The sequence below is a fragment of the Carlito syrichta genome, unplaced genomic scaffold, assembly GCF_000164805.1.
Source record: "Carlito syrichta isolate Samal-C Ts95f unplaced genomic scaffold, Tarsius_syrichta-2.0.1 Scaffold288753, whole genome shotgun sequence".
NCBI lineage: Eukaryota > Metazoa > Chordata > Mammalia > Primates > Tarsiidae > Carlito > Carlito syrichta.
The window spans coordinates 32,875-50,565 of record NW_007232849.1 but is presented as its reverse complement, the minus strand read 5'-3'; the positions used below and the strand labels follow the sequence as shown (position 1 = coordinate 50,565).

General features: G+C 36.3%; 1 protein-coding gene across 1 annotated transcript in view; it reads left to right on the top strand.

Moving 5' to 3' along the window:
• The window catches only part of LOC103255947 (centrosomal protein of 112 kDa-like), a 123,488-nt gene that overhangs the window by 73,508 nt on the left and 32,289 nt on the right, over positions 1–17,691 (top strand). The window contains exon 7 of the mRNA XM_021710370.1: positions 6,882–7,017. Coding sequence (XP_021566045.1) covers positions 6,882–7,017 — 136 coding nt within the window. The remainder of the gene's footprint in view (positions 1–6,881; positions 7,018–17,691) is intronic.

The window sequence follows — 17,691 nt, the reverse complement described above, 5'->3', positions numbered from 1 at the left end:
TTGAATGAGGGCTTCTTTGCTATTTAGCTTCACCGTTTGATCAGCTCAGCCAGTGAAGGGGACTGGAGATGATATCCCATACAATCCCTGTGCTTACAATGGAATATCAACAATGCTTGCTATTTGTAAATCCGGATAGAAATTAAAACTTGAAAGCAATGTGCTTTATTGTGCGAGGTTTTACCTTTTTAAAAAGGCCTCAATATATAACTGATGGTAGTTGAAGTTTATGACTTTGATTTATGTGGTCATAAGTTAGTTATAAAGTAAATGAACTAAATTTAGTAGGTATGCATGACATGTTACAGAGAAAAAGACTTGTACTACTAAATTGAAAGTGTTTATATTGACTAAATAGCTCATGTGAATTATTGCACAAAAATATGAAATAACTGACTTTTAAAAGGGATAGAACAAAGCTGATATTTCAGCCATAGGTCATGTATTTTTAAAAAATGTGTTGCCTGATTAATGGTACATAATTTTAAGTTATTTAAACTTTTAAAGTTTTCAAATGTCCAGTTAGCTTTCTTTTCTATTTATAGACAAACTGACCACATAAAGGTAAGCTTTCGATAAATTTTAATCCTAATTATGAAGTGGTCTTCCAAGGAGCTTTTGGAAGGGGGCCTCGAAAATTGAGTAGCATAAGGAAACCTCGTTCCTGTCCTCTCTGAGTGGCAGAGAGACAGCCCTTGTGCTGCCTAACCCCAACATCTTGCCGTGAGGCCACCATTCATCAGTCACCTCTCAGAATCCTTTTTAGTAGTGTTCCAGGCAACTTCTTGCGACAGTTTGGACCATTACACCAGAGAATATCTTCCTGCCAACCCAGGTCTAGACAGTTGTCCCCAGTATTTTTTATATGACTTTATATTGCTCCCATATGGTACTTTGATATCTAAATATTTTAACTTTCAAACAAATTATTCAACATTTGTGCCAGAGAAACCCTATATGCAACTTAAGGCTACCCGTTCTTGGGAAGATTGCTATAGGCAGGGTGAAAATGCACCAGGCCAGATTGTGACCCTCTATAGCTGCCAGAGTGCGGTCCATTATATGTGCCCCTGGAATCAGTCTCCATATGATGTACATGCTTATTGGGATTCCCAATGTCTATTATTAAGTGGCACAAAACATCACTAATATTAAGGCCTACGAACTTAACAACCAGTTAACATCAAAGATGTTTTGTTTTAACAGCATGTGTGACAACATGGTGGACAGCAAGATGTTCAGGCTCCTGTTCATTAAAATGCACAAGCTAAATAATTTTTACAAAATTCCAGAAGCCCGTACCCTCTTGCTATGCATGCAGTGCAGTAACTGAGAGTCCCATCTGGCAAGCAAAATGATCTGGCAGGGCTGAACTCTCGGGTACGGCATCACACACCTTGGGGCAGTATTAAATTCTGTAGGCCATAAAAACGGCAGCTGTGTTTGTAAAACAGACACATAGAAGAGGAATTTTGTGGAAAAACTGCTGTTTATCATGGGGTGCAGTGATTGTCGTCATTGTCAGGTAGATGGACCTGAGGGTGTTTATGAAGAGATAAATGGACACAGGTGGTACTAACAGGGAAAAATAAAGGAAAGACACAGGGTGTGTTCTTTTGTCCCATAAACAAAGAGCTGCTTAACTGCAGATATGCCATGCTCAAACACAGGTGTGGGGGTTGGCAGCAGGGGCTGGGGAAAGACATGTATATAACCTCATTAAAAAGAGACAGGAGAGTCTTGCTGAAATGGAAGCTAGGTGACATGTTTTCTTACCAGTATTTTGGCCGCTTAAGCTTTGAGAAAGATTTTCAATTTTGGAAGGAGAAAGTTTGGCATTTTGATATTTTATATCCAAAAAACTCAAATTACTTTTTGCTCACTTTTTAAAAGACAGAGGCATCATGGTTTAGAAATGTCTTTTCCCCCGTTATGATACTTCTCTAAAATTTGATTTGGGTGAGATAAATTATTCCCCATCATTCTCCAACATTCCAGTTAGTCATAGGACAGTGGTTACATGTGTGTAAAACCTTCCTGTTTAGGGAAAATGAGCCAAGTTAACCATACTCACGTCACTTGGCAAATCAGGAAAGCGGCGTAATGCAGTAGCCCACGGCAGGACCTCTAGAAGCAAACTGCTGGGGCTGGAATCTCGGCTTGACCTGTTACTCTAGGTGTGTAACCTTGGAAATACTCTCTCAGCCTCGGTTTCCTGTTCTGTAAGAGTAAGGATGCAGCACTGTTATGCAGGTTTACTGTGAGACTAGATGAGGGAAGACAAAAAAATCTATTGTAGAGTGCCTGGCACTTCACCAGAGCTTAGAATTAGCTGTTGGTAACTTGTGTGCATTTAAAAATAAAGTCTTTCCTTTTTTTTCTTCCATCAACACAATGTTTTCTTTTGTTTTGTTGGACTCTTTTGGCTATATAATTTCAGCTCGAGGTATGAAGAAATGAGATGATTTTCAGTTGTTTCAGGCAAATCTGCAAGAGAGCAGTGAAGTGACTTCACCCATCATGTATCTTTGTTGCACTGATCCCTTTGCAGATCAACTGCTGGTAGATATACATCTTTCTATTAGTACATTGGTTTTTTAAAAAAATTGAAATATAATTCACATACTATAAAATTCAACCTTTTTAAGAGTGCAATTTGGTGGATTTTAACATATTCTCATGAATGTTCCACCATTACCACTATCTAATTCCGAAACATACCTGTTAGCAATCCCCTAGAGTCTTATCAGCAACAAACCTACTTTTATCACTATGGGCTTACCTACTCTAGAATTTTAACATAAATGGAATCATGCAGTATGTAACCTTTTGTGACTGATTTCTTTCACTTAGCCTAATATTTTTAAGAGTCTTCTTTGTTGTAGCATGTATCAGAGTTTCATTTCTTGCTTTTTTCTTTTGCCATTGGATAATATTTATTGACATAATAAAATGTTTTAGAAATATTGTATGAAAAAGCTACAAAGAAGCCTATATGTACAAAAAGGCATATATATGTATATCAGAGTGTTTTACTTATACTTTCAAAGATTAATGTATATGCACGAAAAATAGACTAGATAAAAACACACCATAATGTAAATCCAAATAACTTTTAAAATAGAGATTATTTTTAACTTTGTGCTTGTCTATATTTTTCAAAAATTTTACAGTGAATATTTACACTTTAGCAACCAGAAGAATGTACAATAAGTGCTATTTTGAAAATTTAATGCACATGCTAATTCGATTATTATTTTATTGTTATTCTATTTTAGATTCAAGGGGTACAAGTGTATAATATACAAGTGTATATTTGATATATGGATATATTGTGTATTGGTGGGGTTGGGTTTCAGGTAGCCCATTTCCCAGATAGTGAACCCTGCAGGTAACTTCTGAGCCCTAACGCCTTCCACGTTTTATAATTATAAAAGCAGTATAATAATATTTTTTAAAAGGAAATCTATGATCTCAAAGTTTTAACCAGGGATGCATCCATAAGTGATACACTAATTATTACATAAGTATATAGGAGTACTTTATTACACCATTTCATTCATTCATTTTTTTATTCAAAGTTTTCATTCCTTTCATTTTTAATGTCTTTTTTTTTTTTTTTCCAAACAGAGGGTTTCTTTTATTTTTTTAAAGTCCATGGAGTACAAATGTTTGTTTGTTACATGGATGTATTGAGTAGCATTGGGGATTGGGCTTCAGGTGACCCATTTCCCAGGAGTCAACATTTACCCAATAGGTAACTTCTGGACCCTAACCTTTTCCCACCTCCGCCCTTATTGGTATTCTCAGTGTCTATTATTTCCATTTTTACGGTCATTTAGCTCCATCATATAGTGAAAACATGTGTTTGTTTTATATAATGAATTTTTCCCACTTGAATAGCTACTTAGTAGTGGGATTGCTGGGTGGAATGGTAGTTCTATTTTTAGTTGTTTGAGATATCTCCATACTGTTTTCCATAAAGGTTGCACTAGTTTACAATCCCAGCAACAGTGTGTGAATGCTCTCTTTTCTCCATATGTGTGCCAACATCTGTCCTTTGGCTTTTTAATAATAGCCAATCTGACTTATATGAAATGATATCTCATTGTAGTTTTAATTTGCATTTATCTAATGATTAGTGATGCTGAGCATTTTTTTACATTTGTTGGCTGTTTTTGTGTCTTCTTTTGGGAAAACCTACTCATGTTCTTTGCCTACTTTTAATGAGGTGTTTTTTAAATTTTCCCCCGTGGTTTCTTGTACCAGTACCATGTTGTTTTTTTGTTTGTTTGTTTTGTTGTTGTTGTTGTTTGAGTTGGAGTCTCACCTGTCATCCAGGCTGGGGTGCAGTGGCGTATTCACTGCCACAACAGCATCGACTAGCTGGGCTCTGATGATCCTTCTGCCTCAGCCTTCCAAGTAGCTGGAACTACAGGCACTCGCTACCACACCCAGCTAATTTTTTGATTTTTATTGTAGAGCTGAGGTCTTGCCAAGTTGCCCAGTCTGTTTTTGAACGATGGGCTCAGGCAATCCACTCACCTCGGCCTCCCATAGTGCTGGGATTACAGGTTTGAGCCACCACACCTGGCCCATGCTGTTTTTAATTACTATAATCTTGTAGCATAATATGAAGTCAGGAAATGTAATGCCTCTGCTTTTGTTCTTTTTACTTAGAATTACTGTGACTATTTGGACTATTTTTGGTTTCATATAAACTTTAGGATGTTTTTTCTAATTCTGAGAAAAATGATGTTGATATTTTTATAGGGATTGCATTGAATTTATAGATTGCTTTGGGCAGTGTGGTCATTTTGATAATACTGATTCTTCTGATCCATAAGCATGGAATATTCTTCCATTTGTATCATCTACAATTTCTTTCATCTGTGCTTCATAGTTCTCCTTGTGGAGATCTTTCATCTCTTTGTTTTAGTGTATTTACAGGTATTTAATTTGTTTGTGGCTATTGTAAATGGGATTGAGATCTTGATTTTGTTCTCAGCTCAAGTGATATTGGTGTATATGAATACTACTGATTTTTGTATATTGATTTTATATTCTGAGACTTTACTGAAGGTGTTTATCAAGTCTAGAAGCCTTTTCGAAGAGTCTTTAGGGTTTTCCAGGTATATAGTTACGTCATCAGCGAATAGAGATAGTTTGGCTTCCTTCTTGATGATTTGAATGACTTCTTTTGTTTCCCTTGCTAGATTGCACTGCCTAGAACTTCCAGTACAGTATTGGAAAACAGTTGTGAGAGTGGACATCATTGTCTTGTTTCAGTTCTGAGGAGGAATGTTCTCAATTTTCCCCATTAAATAGATGTTGGCTATGGTTTTTTCATGTAAGGAGTTACCCACCCCCCCATAAAACTGGAATTATCTTTTGGAGGGTGAACTCCCTGTAGTACAGAATTCCCCCTCTAGGTAAGTGTTCTAGGATCACACTGGCATCAGTGTACCAGCTAGCATTGTTGTAAGAGGCTGCATTTAGTTTTAGTGAATTTTTTTGGAGATTCTTTCAATGCATTTGCCCATTTCATGGTAGGTGATTTACGAGCATACCTGCATACAGCATGCTGAGTGTTCAACAGTTTTTGACTAAAAACAGCATCACCCCCATGACCCATCCTCCCTATTCACCTGATCTCATCCCCAGAGACTTTTTTGTTGTGTTTTACTGGAGCAAAAAATGTTCTCAAAGGAAAACATTTTTGTGGACATGGAAGAAGTGAAACAAAAGTGGCAGAAGCACTAAAAAGCATCAGTATTGATCAGTTCAAAAGTATTTTGAGAGGTAGAAAAAGCATCTTGGTAGGTGTATTGCATCAATTGGAGAGTACTTTGAAGGTGACTGAAGTTTAAACATGTCAGGATAAATACACAATTTTTAATAAATAAATTCCAGGGGTTTTGGGTCCCCCCCTCCTCATATATGGCTCTTATTATTTTGGGATATGTTTCTTCAATGCCTAGTTTGTTGAGAATTTTTATCACAAAGGGATGGTGCCTTTTCTATGTCTATTCAGATGATTATTTTGTTGTTGTTTCTCTTTATTTGGTGAATCACCTTTATTGTTTTATAGATACTGAACTGGCCTTACATCCCTGTAATAAAACTCACTTGATTGTGATGGATTTTTTATTAATGTGCTGATAAATTTTGTTTGCTTATATTTTGTGGAAAACTTGTGCATCTCTGTTCATCAGAGATATTGGCTAGCCTGTAGTTATCTTTTTTGCTGTCAGTGTGATACTGGTCATAGAATGAGTTAGGAAGGACTCCTTTCTCTTTCTCTTTGATATTTTGGTAATTAATTCAGTAAGACTGGTACCAACTCTTCTTTGTACTTCTGAAAAATTTGGCTCTGACTCTGTGTGGCCCTAGACTTTTTTGATGTTGTTGGAAGACTCTTTTTAATTATCGATTCAATTTTATAGCTTCTTATTTGTCTGTTCAGGTGTTCTATTTCTTCCTGGTTCAGTCATGGAATATTGTATGTTTCCAGGAATAAATCCACTTCCTGTAGGTCAGAACTCCCTTTCTTTTAAAGGCTGAATAATATTTCATTGCATGGCTATATACCACATTTTTGATTATCCATTCATCAGTTGATGGAGATGCATAGTTTCTCACAGATTGGTTGTTAGGGAAATCTTTGAAAGCAGTTTTGCTTCATCAGAACATGTATTGCAAATTTATATTTTTCTCCTGAGTCAAATTCTTTTGTGGTCAACTTTTTATGAGGACATCTTATAGGATCAGATTGAGAAATTGAAATTTGAATTTTATTTTAGAGAGGGTTAAATAGCATTTTTTCATTCAAGTTTGTTTCTTTCATATCTTAACTCTGAAGCTTTTCTGTACTTTTCTAGGGAGAAAGAGGAGCAACTAACTCGTGTGACTGAAGTTCAGAGGCTGCAAGCCCAGCAGGCAGATGCTGCTCTGGAGGAGTTTAAGCGGCAGGTGGAGCTGAACTCAGAGAAAGTCTACGCTGACATGAAGGAGCAGGTAGGGAGGCAGGCACACCATCCTTTCCGAAGGTCACTGTCAGTGGGAGGGCACGTGCGCATCTTCAATATGACAGAAGCATTTTACTTTTTGAAAGAGCTTTACCAAAAGGAGCCAATTGGGTCGGAGATTCAGAATGAGAAAGAGGTACTTCTCCATTCATCATTCCTCAAGCAATGCCAGGATGATCATTTCCCTTCTCAAAATGCAGTCATAGCAAGAATGGATCTTGCCTTGGGAGGATGGAACAGCCTGCAAGAAAAATGCCGTGACAGATCATTTTCTGTAGCACAGGGGCTTAAGTTAAGCATGTCTTTGTTTCTTCATGTTCCATAAATAGTGTCTGACTTATCACTTACAGCAAATTATTTTCAACTGGCAGTTCAGGAGGAGAGAGGCTGTCTCTAGTTCTTGTACAGGATAGGTAGTATATTTTTTAGTTTTGAAAGAAAATAAAAAGTCTGTAAAAGAATAAAGGGAATTATTATATACACTTATTTATGCATTGTGAAAAAGGAATCATTGTCAATACTATGCTTATATAAACAAAAACATTGCAGAGGAGGTTTTAGATTATTGTTACTCATTTCTCAACACATTTATTCTCTCCTCTTCACCTCTGAGAAAGTCACTTTAATTAATTTAGTGTGTATAGTTTCCCCTCAGTATCTATATGTACTGCATCTGTGAAGTCAACCAACCATGGACCAAAAATATTTGGAAAAAAAATCCAACAAATTGCCCAAAACTTCCACACGAATGAAGTGAAGTATAGACATTATTTTTAGGTATTAGAAATAATCTAGAGATGGTTTTAAGTATACAGAAGGATGTGCATAGGTTATATGGGACTACTATGACATTTTCCATAAGGGACTTGAGCATCTGTAGATTTTGAGATCTATGAGGGGGTCTTAGAACTAATCTCCCATGAATATTGAGGGACAACTGTATTATTTCAGTTTACTTTATACTTTTATGTGCATATATAATGCCCATTAAAATATGTATTATATGTACGTATTATATGTTATAGGCATATTTAATTGTTTTCTTTTTCTGTTTTAAAAAATTAGATAAATGCAGATTTTAAGTATTATACTTGTTTGCTCTTTTAATATTACGTATCTGTGCTCTAACCATGTTGATTTAGTGTAGTCCTTTTAACAATAAATGCATGTTATCACATGTATATACCACATTTGTAAGCTCTTCTGTTCAAGCATATTTAATTTCAGTTTTTCTTGATTTGAAATAATGTTACAGTCCTTGCTTGTGTTTCAGTTTTCTGTCGTAGCTGTCTTCCTTAGGAGTCCCCAGCACACACTGGGTGGTAGCAGGTCCCTAAGGAAGGTTTCATGCTGGAATCTGAGGGAGCCTGTAAGGTTTACTGTTTGGAACTGTGTTTATTTTTGCTGTTAGTTTTCAATTCTGATGTCCACTCATACAGATTTGTGTGAATTTGGTCCCTGAGAGGGAGAGTCTGATAGCCCATTATTCTATTTGCCACTGTTTGCCTAAGGCGAAAGCTGAATTCCTGCTGAGAGTTTGTACTGGAAAGCTGAGACTTTCAGTCCTTGCTACATTGATGTGTACTTCTTTCCAGCTCCCTTCTGTGATTGAGGCCCAGACCCTGGGATGTATATCTGGTCCAGATATTCAATGGAACTGCATAGGAAGCTGTCTGATAGGCCTAAAATTAAAGAAATTGAGAAAATATTGAAGAAAAGCCCCAGGCAAGAATGTTTAGGTATACTGTTAAGAATCTTAGGTTAAAAATTAGACATTTGAAAGTGCTAAGGCCCACAGTATAGGTTTCTGAGAACAGCTGACTGTGATAGTCACCTTTGGCTCAGTAAATGCACTTCTTGGAGTTGGTGATGTAAAGTTAACAGCTTGCAGAATTCATGGGCAAGTAAGAAGAAAAAGCAAGCAGACAACATTGGATCTGTGAAAACATTCTGTAGAAAAAGGAAAGGTTGCTGCATTCGCCCCCACAAGGTAAAGCATACTTCTGAAAATGACCTGTAGAATTCAGAAAAAAAATTTCAGAAAAGTAGTACTTTTATAAGAGACTACAGATCAAATACGGTTCATGCAATGAAAACTGAATACATCCTGGTACAAGAATTAAACCAAGAATAAAATTATAATTTTGCACTAGCTAAGAGATTAGAAAAATAACAGAGAAAAAATAACATTAGAAAATAATGCTTCATAGTTTTAAAAGAAAAAGCTTGTGACTCAATTTTATACACAATCAAGGTGCAGTCACTTGCAAAATCAATAGGAAAACCTTTACTTATGTATAAGAGCAAAGAAACGAAATAAGTGGCATATATTTATGTTAAGAGCCTATATAATATCTATCACTTCTTTTCTTTCTGGAAAAAATTATATGGACACAATACCAATCCAGAATGAAAAACAAGACTTCCCACAAGTGAGGACGGAAGCCACAATACAGAAGGCTGGGTAGAGAACACTGGAGACCAATGAAGTAGAGACAGACTAAAATAAAATTGCACCAAAAAGCCACGTGGAAAGAATGACGACAATGTGTCGCCTGTTCAGACCAAAAGAAGGTGGGACTGTAACCCTGTTACGTAAGTTAGAATCAATACAAGTCAACAGACTGGACAGCGGGATGTATTTTTGCATGCCAGAGACAAGAGTACTCAACCCAAGTATGAAAAGATGTTAGGAATCCATGGAGAAGTTAATTTCGATCGTTATGTTATACTTTAATTTAGCTTTCTCCCTCTTTGACGGATCAGGGGAACAAAAGCCAAATAAATGAGAGGTCTAAATAATAGTTTATAGGACGGCTGTGTTTCTACTTTTTAACATTTAGAGACGACTCATTAAGTCTCTACTCTCATAAAACAGTTATAAAGCTCAGTAGACCTTGGTATATTTCTAAAACTTGGCATGTCAGAGAACACATATTTTTAAGCACAATGCAGTATAATTAGAAATTACATTTCAGTTAAAGTTGCTACATTGCACTTCACCAAAATTAGAAGCTTTTGGTGTCTACGAAAGACACCATTAAAAAACAACAGAAGGAAGTAAGACAAGCCAGAGAATGGAAGAAAAACTCACACTGTATATATTTCAAAGAATTTGTATCTAAAATATAAAAGAAGTCTTACTACTCAATGGTCAGACAAACAACTCAAAGCTAGGCAAAAGATTTGAACAGGCACGTCACAGAAGAAGATAGACAAGCGACTAATAAACTCATGAAAAGATGCTCAATGTGATTATCATTCATCAGGGAAATGCGAATTAAATCCAAAATGACATGCCATTATTCATTCATTAGAATTATGAAAATGGTAGAGACTGGTTGATAATGTCATGTATTCGCAAATATGTGGTGCAGTTGGAACTCTTATATACTGCTGGAGGGTGTGTAAAATAGTACAGCCACCTTGGAATACTGCCAGTTTTCCTAAAACACTAAATATATCATAACATATGTCAGTCATTCCACTCTAATGTATTTAACCAGGATAAATAAAGACAGGTCCAGACAAAGACTTCTGCACAAATATTGACAGCAGATTTGCTCACAAAATCTCAAAATGTGCATACCAAAATGTTTCCCAACAGGTGAAAGGGTAAACAAAATGCAGTATGTACAGTAAAATGGTCCGCAGCTGGAAAGAGGAATGAACTATTAATATACCACAGTCACATGGCTGAATCACGAAATCCTACCGAATGAAAGACTATGAAAACAAAATAATATATGTAGAGTGTCTTGTAGTGTGAGTCCTGTAGATTTCTCTAGATAATGTCGCATTTTTTGTTTTAACAGAGTATAAACCCAATTCAATTCAGTGCAAAAGTCTTGTCTCATCTTCTGTGGGTGGATTCCAGTGTTAGTTAAGTTTCAGAGCCTTTGCAATGCTTCTTTGAGTCTGTTTTCACTCGTGCTGCTCAGTGGTGAGTCTCAGACGTGGGTGGTGATTTAAATCACCCCACCCAATGACTGCAGGCTTTCATGGAACATTCTCCACGATAGACCCTATGCTTGGACACAAAACAAGTCTCAAATGTAAAAGGAGTTTAATGCAGAGTATCTTCTTTGACTTCAACAATAATAAATTAGAAATAAACAACAAAAGAAATTCTGGGAAATTCCCATATATTTGGAAATAAAATCACACACTTCGAAATAATTAATGGGTTATAGAAGATATTGCAGGGGAAATTAGAAAATATTTTAAACTGAATTAAAATAAAATATGGCATATTGGAATTTATAAAATGCAGTGAACACAGTGCTTGCAGAAAAATGTACAGCTTTAAATATCTAGTTTGAAAAAGAAAGCACACAGCATCAATAACCTAAACTTTACTTTATGAAGCCAGAAAACGAAAAGCAAGGCAAGCTTTGGTCTATACAAACAGAAAAAGGAAATAACAAAATTAGAACATAAAGCAAAGATTTGAATACAGAAAAACAGAAAAATCAATGGAGTCAAAAACTGGTCCTTTGAAAAGATCAACAAAATCAACAAACCTTAGTTTGACTGGCCAAACAAACAAACCATAAAAGTGAGGACATACCAATGACCAAAGTTAGTAGTTAAAAAGGAAAGGATACCACTATTGTTCCTATAGAAAATGAAAAGATTATAAGGTGATATTTCCCAAAAACTTTATTCCAACAAATCATACAACTTAGATGAAGTAGACAAATTCCTAGAAGGATGCTAATTACCAAAAATGTCTAAAGAAGAGACAGAATATCTGAATTGAACTATAATAAGAAATCTAGTTGCCAATTAAAAACCTTTTCACAAAGAGAAGTTCAGGACCAGATGGTTTCACTGATGAATTACATCAAATATGTAAAAATAATAATTTTAATTCTTTGAAGTCTTTTCAGAAAATCGAGACGGAACACTTGCCAATTCATTCTGTGAGGCCGGTGTTGCCATGATGTCAAAGCTAGACAATGATGTGGCCAGTAAACTACAGATTAATATCTTTCATGAAAATAGGCATAAAAACCCTTCATGATATTTTAGTAAACCGAATCAAGCAACAAATAAAATGATTATATACCACAATCAAGTGGGATTTATCTCAGAAATCCAAGGTTGTTTTGTCATTTAGAAATCAACTGATATTTTACCACATATTCGTAAAATAAAAGACAGAATCACTTTATCGAACCAACAAAGGAAATAAAAGGCATTTGAAAGAGTTAAACACTTTTTATTTTATTTTATTTTTATTTTTATTTTTTTGAGTTGGAGTCTCACTCTGTTGCCCAGACTGGAGTGCAGTGGCCGCTCCCGGCCACTGCAGCCTCGACCTGCTGGGCTCCGGCGATCCTTCCGCCTCAGCCTTCCAAGTAGCCGGAATTACAGGCATGCGCTACCACGCCTGGCTGATTTTTTGATTTATTGTAGAGATGAGGTCTCGCTGCCCAGGCGGGTCTCGAACCTGCGGGCTCACGCAATCCATTCACCTCAGCCTCCCAAATGCACAGTATTACAGGCTGAGCCACCGAGCCCGGCGAGTTAAACACTTTTTAAAAACATTTTTTAAATTAAGACCTGAGGCAAATTTACTCAAGCTAATAGAGGATGTCTATGAAAACCCTACAGCTAACAAAGTTAATGATTGGAAGATTTAATGCTTTTTCTCCTAGGAATAAGGCAAAAATTTCTGCTTTTACAACCTTTATTGGAGGATTTAGCCAGTGCACTTAAAGCAAAAACAAAAAAATCCAGATTGGAAAGAATATAGTACAAATGTAGCAGATATTATAGTCCCATGTGTTGAAAATTCCATAAAATCCATAAAAGAAAAATTAATAAATGATTTAAACAAGCTTATAGGATATAAGATCAATATATCAAAAATCAATCACATTTCATATACTAGCCATGAATTTGAAAATGAAATTAAGGAAACAGTTATTTCACAATAGCATCGAAAAGAAAAATATTTACAAGTAAACTCTTAAGTTGAAGACTTACTTAAAACTATAAGATATTGAAAACTATGAGATATTGCTGAGAGCAATTTAATAAGATCTACGTAAGCAGAGAGCTATTCTTTGTCCCTGGATTTGGCGACTCTGTGTTGTCAACGTGGCAACTCTCTCTAAATTGACCTGTGAATTCAATGCAACCCCTGTCAATCCCAATGTAATTTTCTGTAGAAATCGACAGTAAGTAATATTTATTTTCACTAGCAAAGTCTTAAAAAATTCAAACAGGAATGAACTATCTTTAAACTAACATATAGGCAGAAATTCACAAAGGTTTGAGGAAACAGGTGATGACATGGCTTTCTGGTGTGAATGTGAAGTTGCGTAACTTTTCTGTGGAATTAATTGTTTTAATACTGTGCTTATTTACCTGGTGGTTCTACTTCTAAGACTTTGAGTTTCAAAAATATAGTGAGTGCAAGATGTATTCTTAAGGATGTTTATTATGATGTTATTTATTCATGGCAAAAAATTAGAAAATATTTGTCAAAATTGGAGAGTGGTAAAAATTATCAATTTTTAAATGAAAAAAATTAATTTCCTATTTGTGTGACAGAACTGAAAGCCCAAAAGATAATGTAACCTCAGAAACCTTAAGAACCCAACCCAAACACAAAATGACACTGCCACCACGTAAGGATAGCCAGGGATGAGAAATAATGTTTGTGTAGTTGGCTCTGGAATGACCCTTTCAGTTAGTCCACTCCTCATCATCTGTGATCCTCTGCCCCATGCCTCGCCCATGGTCTGTATTCTACCTTACTTCTCCAAATGTGCAGACTTATAAGAACCCGAAGAGGCCTTGTGTTCCACCTTCTTGGTACTGCATTTCTGTGGACTGCTTTAATGACTCAGTGAGGGACCCAAGTGGGTGCTTGGGGATCCTCTCCCACCCCCACACACCCTATTCCCATGTCTTGTCTATGAGCAGCCCTCACCATGCCTGATCTGTCTAGTGTGATAGATTCCGATTTCTTAAAAACTCATAGGAACAGCAGCCGGTGAGCAGTACATTCTTTTGGTTGTCTTCTATTGAAGAAATGTTCTCAGTGGTTTCAATTACACATAGTTTTGCCAAGTACAGTTGGGTTTTTGAAATAGAGAAAGCAACCTTGGTATAAGTGTGGTAATAAGGGACCTCGTTTATAACAAGAGTCCTCTTTCACAAATCAAGTAATTCTTATATGACGAATTTGAACAAATGTTAAACAAAATATTCAAATGTATACTTCAACACATGGTAAATTATAAGTCCAGATTATTGGCTGATTAAGTATGATCTCTTAAAGCTCAAATTCAAAGGAAAATCAAACAGCAGATTTATTATTTGGAGAATCATCATGTGTTTAGATTTTTCCATAGTCTATATTTTTAACAGTCTGTCTTTTTCTGTTCTTGTTTTGAACTGCTTTTCTCTTCTTACAGAAATATTTTGTGTAAAAGCCAGCAGAGCTGTAGGGCATCTTTTTCCATTTGGAAACTGCTGCAGATAGCAGACAATGGGATTTTAGATTAAAAAAAATAAAAGCTTTGAGTTTGTTTTAGAAACAGAATCGCTGTTTCAAAAATGAGACCCATGAGACAAAATCGAACAGACTCAAACTTAAAAAAAATTGCTTCATACCGTTTCTTCCACTTTGAAGAACATTCTATCTCATTTAATATTGCTTAAATAATTTATACTCCAGTGGTGAAATTCATTATAAGTGTTAGCTGTCAGCAATTAGTTGTGTAAAATTTACATGTTTTAATTGTGGAAATGCATTACTGTAGAATTATTTCTGTATATTTTATAATCATATTTTTAAAAGAAATAGTGTTCTATATTTACCTATTATCTGTGAAACAAATAAGTGACTCAAAAAGACAGCTATGTTCTTTGAAGTATTGGCAGCAATTCTAAAATGGAACTTTTTAATCTTGCACACCGAGTACATGAATGTCAGTTAGCTGGATCCTCCTGGGACTTCTCCTAGCTACTTGACTTTTCTCCTCTATTTTTCTCCTCTTGAAAATACATCCTCATTAAATGATATTTACTGCTAAATATCTGACTTTAAATTATATTCCTCTTTTTTTTTTAACAGTCATTAGCTACATGATATTAGCTTTATACCTGGAAAACCCACTGGTTTGTCATGAAAAAAAATTCTGAAAACTGCTGCTGTTGACTAGTAGTGTTGACTCTGGCTTCTTGCACAGTTGAAACTGGCTAGCCAGTTCCTTGCATTCTTAGAGATTTTAAGTTTAGCTTATCATCCTATTATTGCTTTTCAATTAAGGAAAAATGTTACCAACTTACAAGGAAGTAAGAATGCCATTTGGATATATTTATGTAATTATGTGTTGTTGGATAACAAATAGACTTAATGAACTTAAAAGATCATCATACAAACCATTCATTATGACTTGTATCTTTGTCCTCTTGTCCTTTCTGGCCTGTTCTGACTTATGTAATTCTATTGTATTGTATCATGCAGAGGGGGGCCCAAGTGAGGATTAACTACATGTGTAGACTGCATGAAGGTGAAGTTTGGGCTTCACACTGGCCCTGACTCCCTCCGGAAGTGGACCAGGTACACTGTGTTGTCCGTGCCCCTCACATCCTCCATCCCTCCCTTTCCTGTCAGTGCCCTGTGAATACTGATCTCTCCCTTGTCTTCATGTGACTATTGTTCAGGGCCCACAAATGAGTGAAAACATACAGTATTCATGTCTTTGTTTCTGTGATTGGTCACTCAGTATGATGGTCTCCAACTTCATTCAATTTGCTGCCACGCCCATGATTTTATTCTTTATGGCAGCATAATGCTCCATTGTGTATATGCATCACATTGTTCTTTATCCTTTCCATGGGCACCTGGGTTGTTTCCACGTTTTTACTATTGTGAATAATGTGGCAATAAACACATGTGTACAGGTGTCTTTTTGTAGAATCATTTATGTTTCTCCAGTTATATTCCCAGGAGAGTGATTACTGGATCATATGGAAGGTTGATTGTTAGTTCTTTCAGAGATGGCCACACTGCTTTCCACCAAGGCTGAACTTGCTTGCACTCCCTCCAGTGGTGTGGAAGCATTCCCTTTTCACCTCACCTGTACCAGCATCTGTTTTGTTTTGTTTTGTTTTTGTTTGACTTACGAATGGGAGCCATTCTTACCAGGTTTAATGGTGGTATCTCATTATAGTATTGGTTTGGATTTCTCTGATGGTAACTGAGGCTGAGCCTTTTTTCGTGTGTCTGTTGGCTGCTTGTATGTCGTTGTTTGAAAAGTGTTTATGTTCTTTGCCCATTTTTTTAACGGGGTTGTTGGTGTTTTTCCTTTCATCTTGTTTGAGTTCCTTATAGATCTTGGTTGTTAGGCTTTTGTCAGACGCGTAATTTGCAAATATTTTTTCCCGTTTTATGGTTTGTTTCTTTACTCTCTTGATGCTTTCTTTTCCTGTGCAAACACTTTTCAGTTTGATGAGGTCACACTTGTCTAACTTAGCTTTTATGGCATTTGCTTTTGGGGACTTGGTCAAGAAGTCATTGCCTTCTCCAATGTGCATACGGGGGTTTCCTATGTTCTCTTCTAGGATTCTTATAGTTTGAGGTTGTACATTCAGGTCTTTGATCCATTTAGAGTTGATTTTTGTATATGGTGATATGTAGGGGTCCAGTTTCTTTCTTCTGCATGTGGTCAGCCCGTTTTCCTAGCACCATTTGCTGAATATGGTCTCTTTTTCTCAGTGGTTGCTATCGGTGACTTTATCAAAGATGAGTTGGTTAAGAGACCAAGTTTTTGTCTAGAATCTCTGTTCTGTTCCATTGGTCTATATGCCTATTCCTGTAGCAATACTAGGCTGTTTTGACTACTGTAGTCTTGTAGTAAAGTTTAAAGTGTGGACATGTGATACCTCCCATTTTGTTTCTTTTGCTGAGGATTGTTTTGGCTGTTCATATTCTTTTTTGTTTTCTTATGGATTTCTTTATTGTCATTTTCAGCTCTGAGAAAAATGATGTTGGTAATTGATGGGTATTGCTTTGAATCTGGAGATTGCCTTGGGACATCTTGACAATATTGATCTTTCTGATCCATGAGCATGGAATGTTTTTCCATTTGTGTCATCCTTGATTTCTTTGAACAGTGTTTTGTAGTTCTCATTGTGAAGGTCTTTCGCTTTTCTTGTTAGGTGAATGCAAGGTACTAAAAAAATTTTTTTTGTGCATGTGGCTATTGTGAGTGAGATTGTGTTTTTTATTTGGTTCTCTGACTTCCTGTAGCTGATGTATAAGAAATGCAACTGTCGACTATACACGGTGGCTCAAACCTGTAATCCCAGCACTCTGGGAGGCCAAGGTGAGAGGATTGTCTGAGCCCAGGGGTTCAAGACCAGCCTGGAAAACATGGCGAGACTTTAACTCTACAATAAATACATAAATAAAAATTGGCCAGGTGTGGTAGTGTGTGCCTGTAGTCCCAGCTACTTAGAAGGCTGAGGTGGCAGCATCACTTGAACCCAGCAGGCTGAGGCTGTGTTGGCCGTGAGCGGGCCACTGCATTCCAGCCTGGGCGACAGAGTGAGACTCCAAATCAAAAAAAAGAAAAGAAAAAAGAACTGCAAATGTCTTTTGCATATTTATTTTTGTGCCCGAGACTTTACCAAAGTC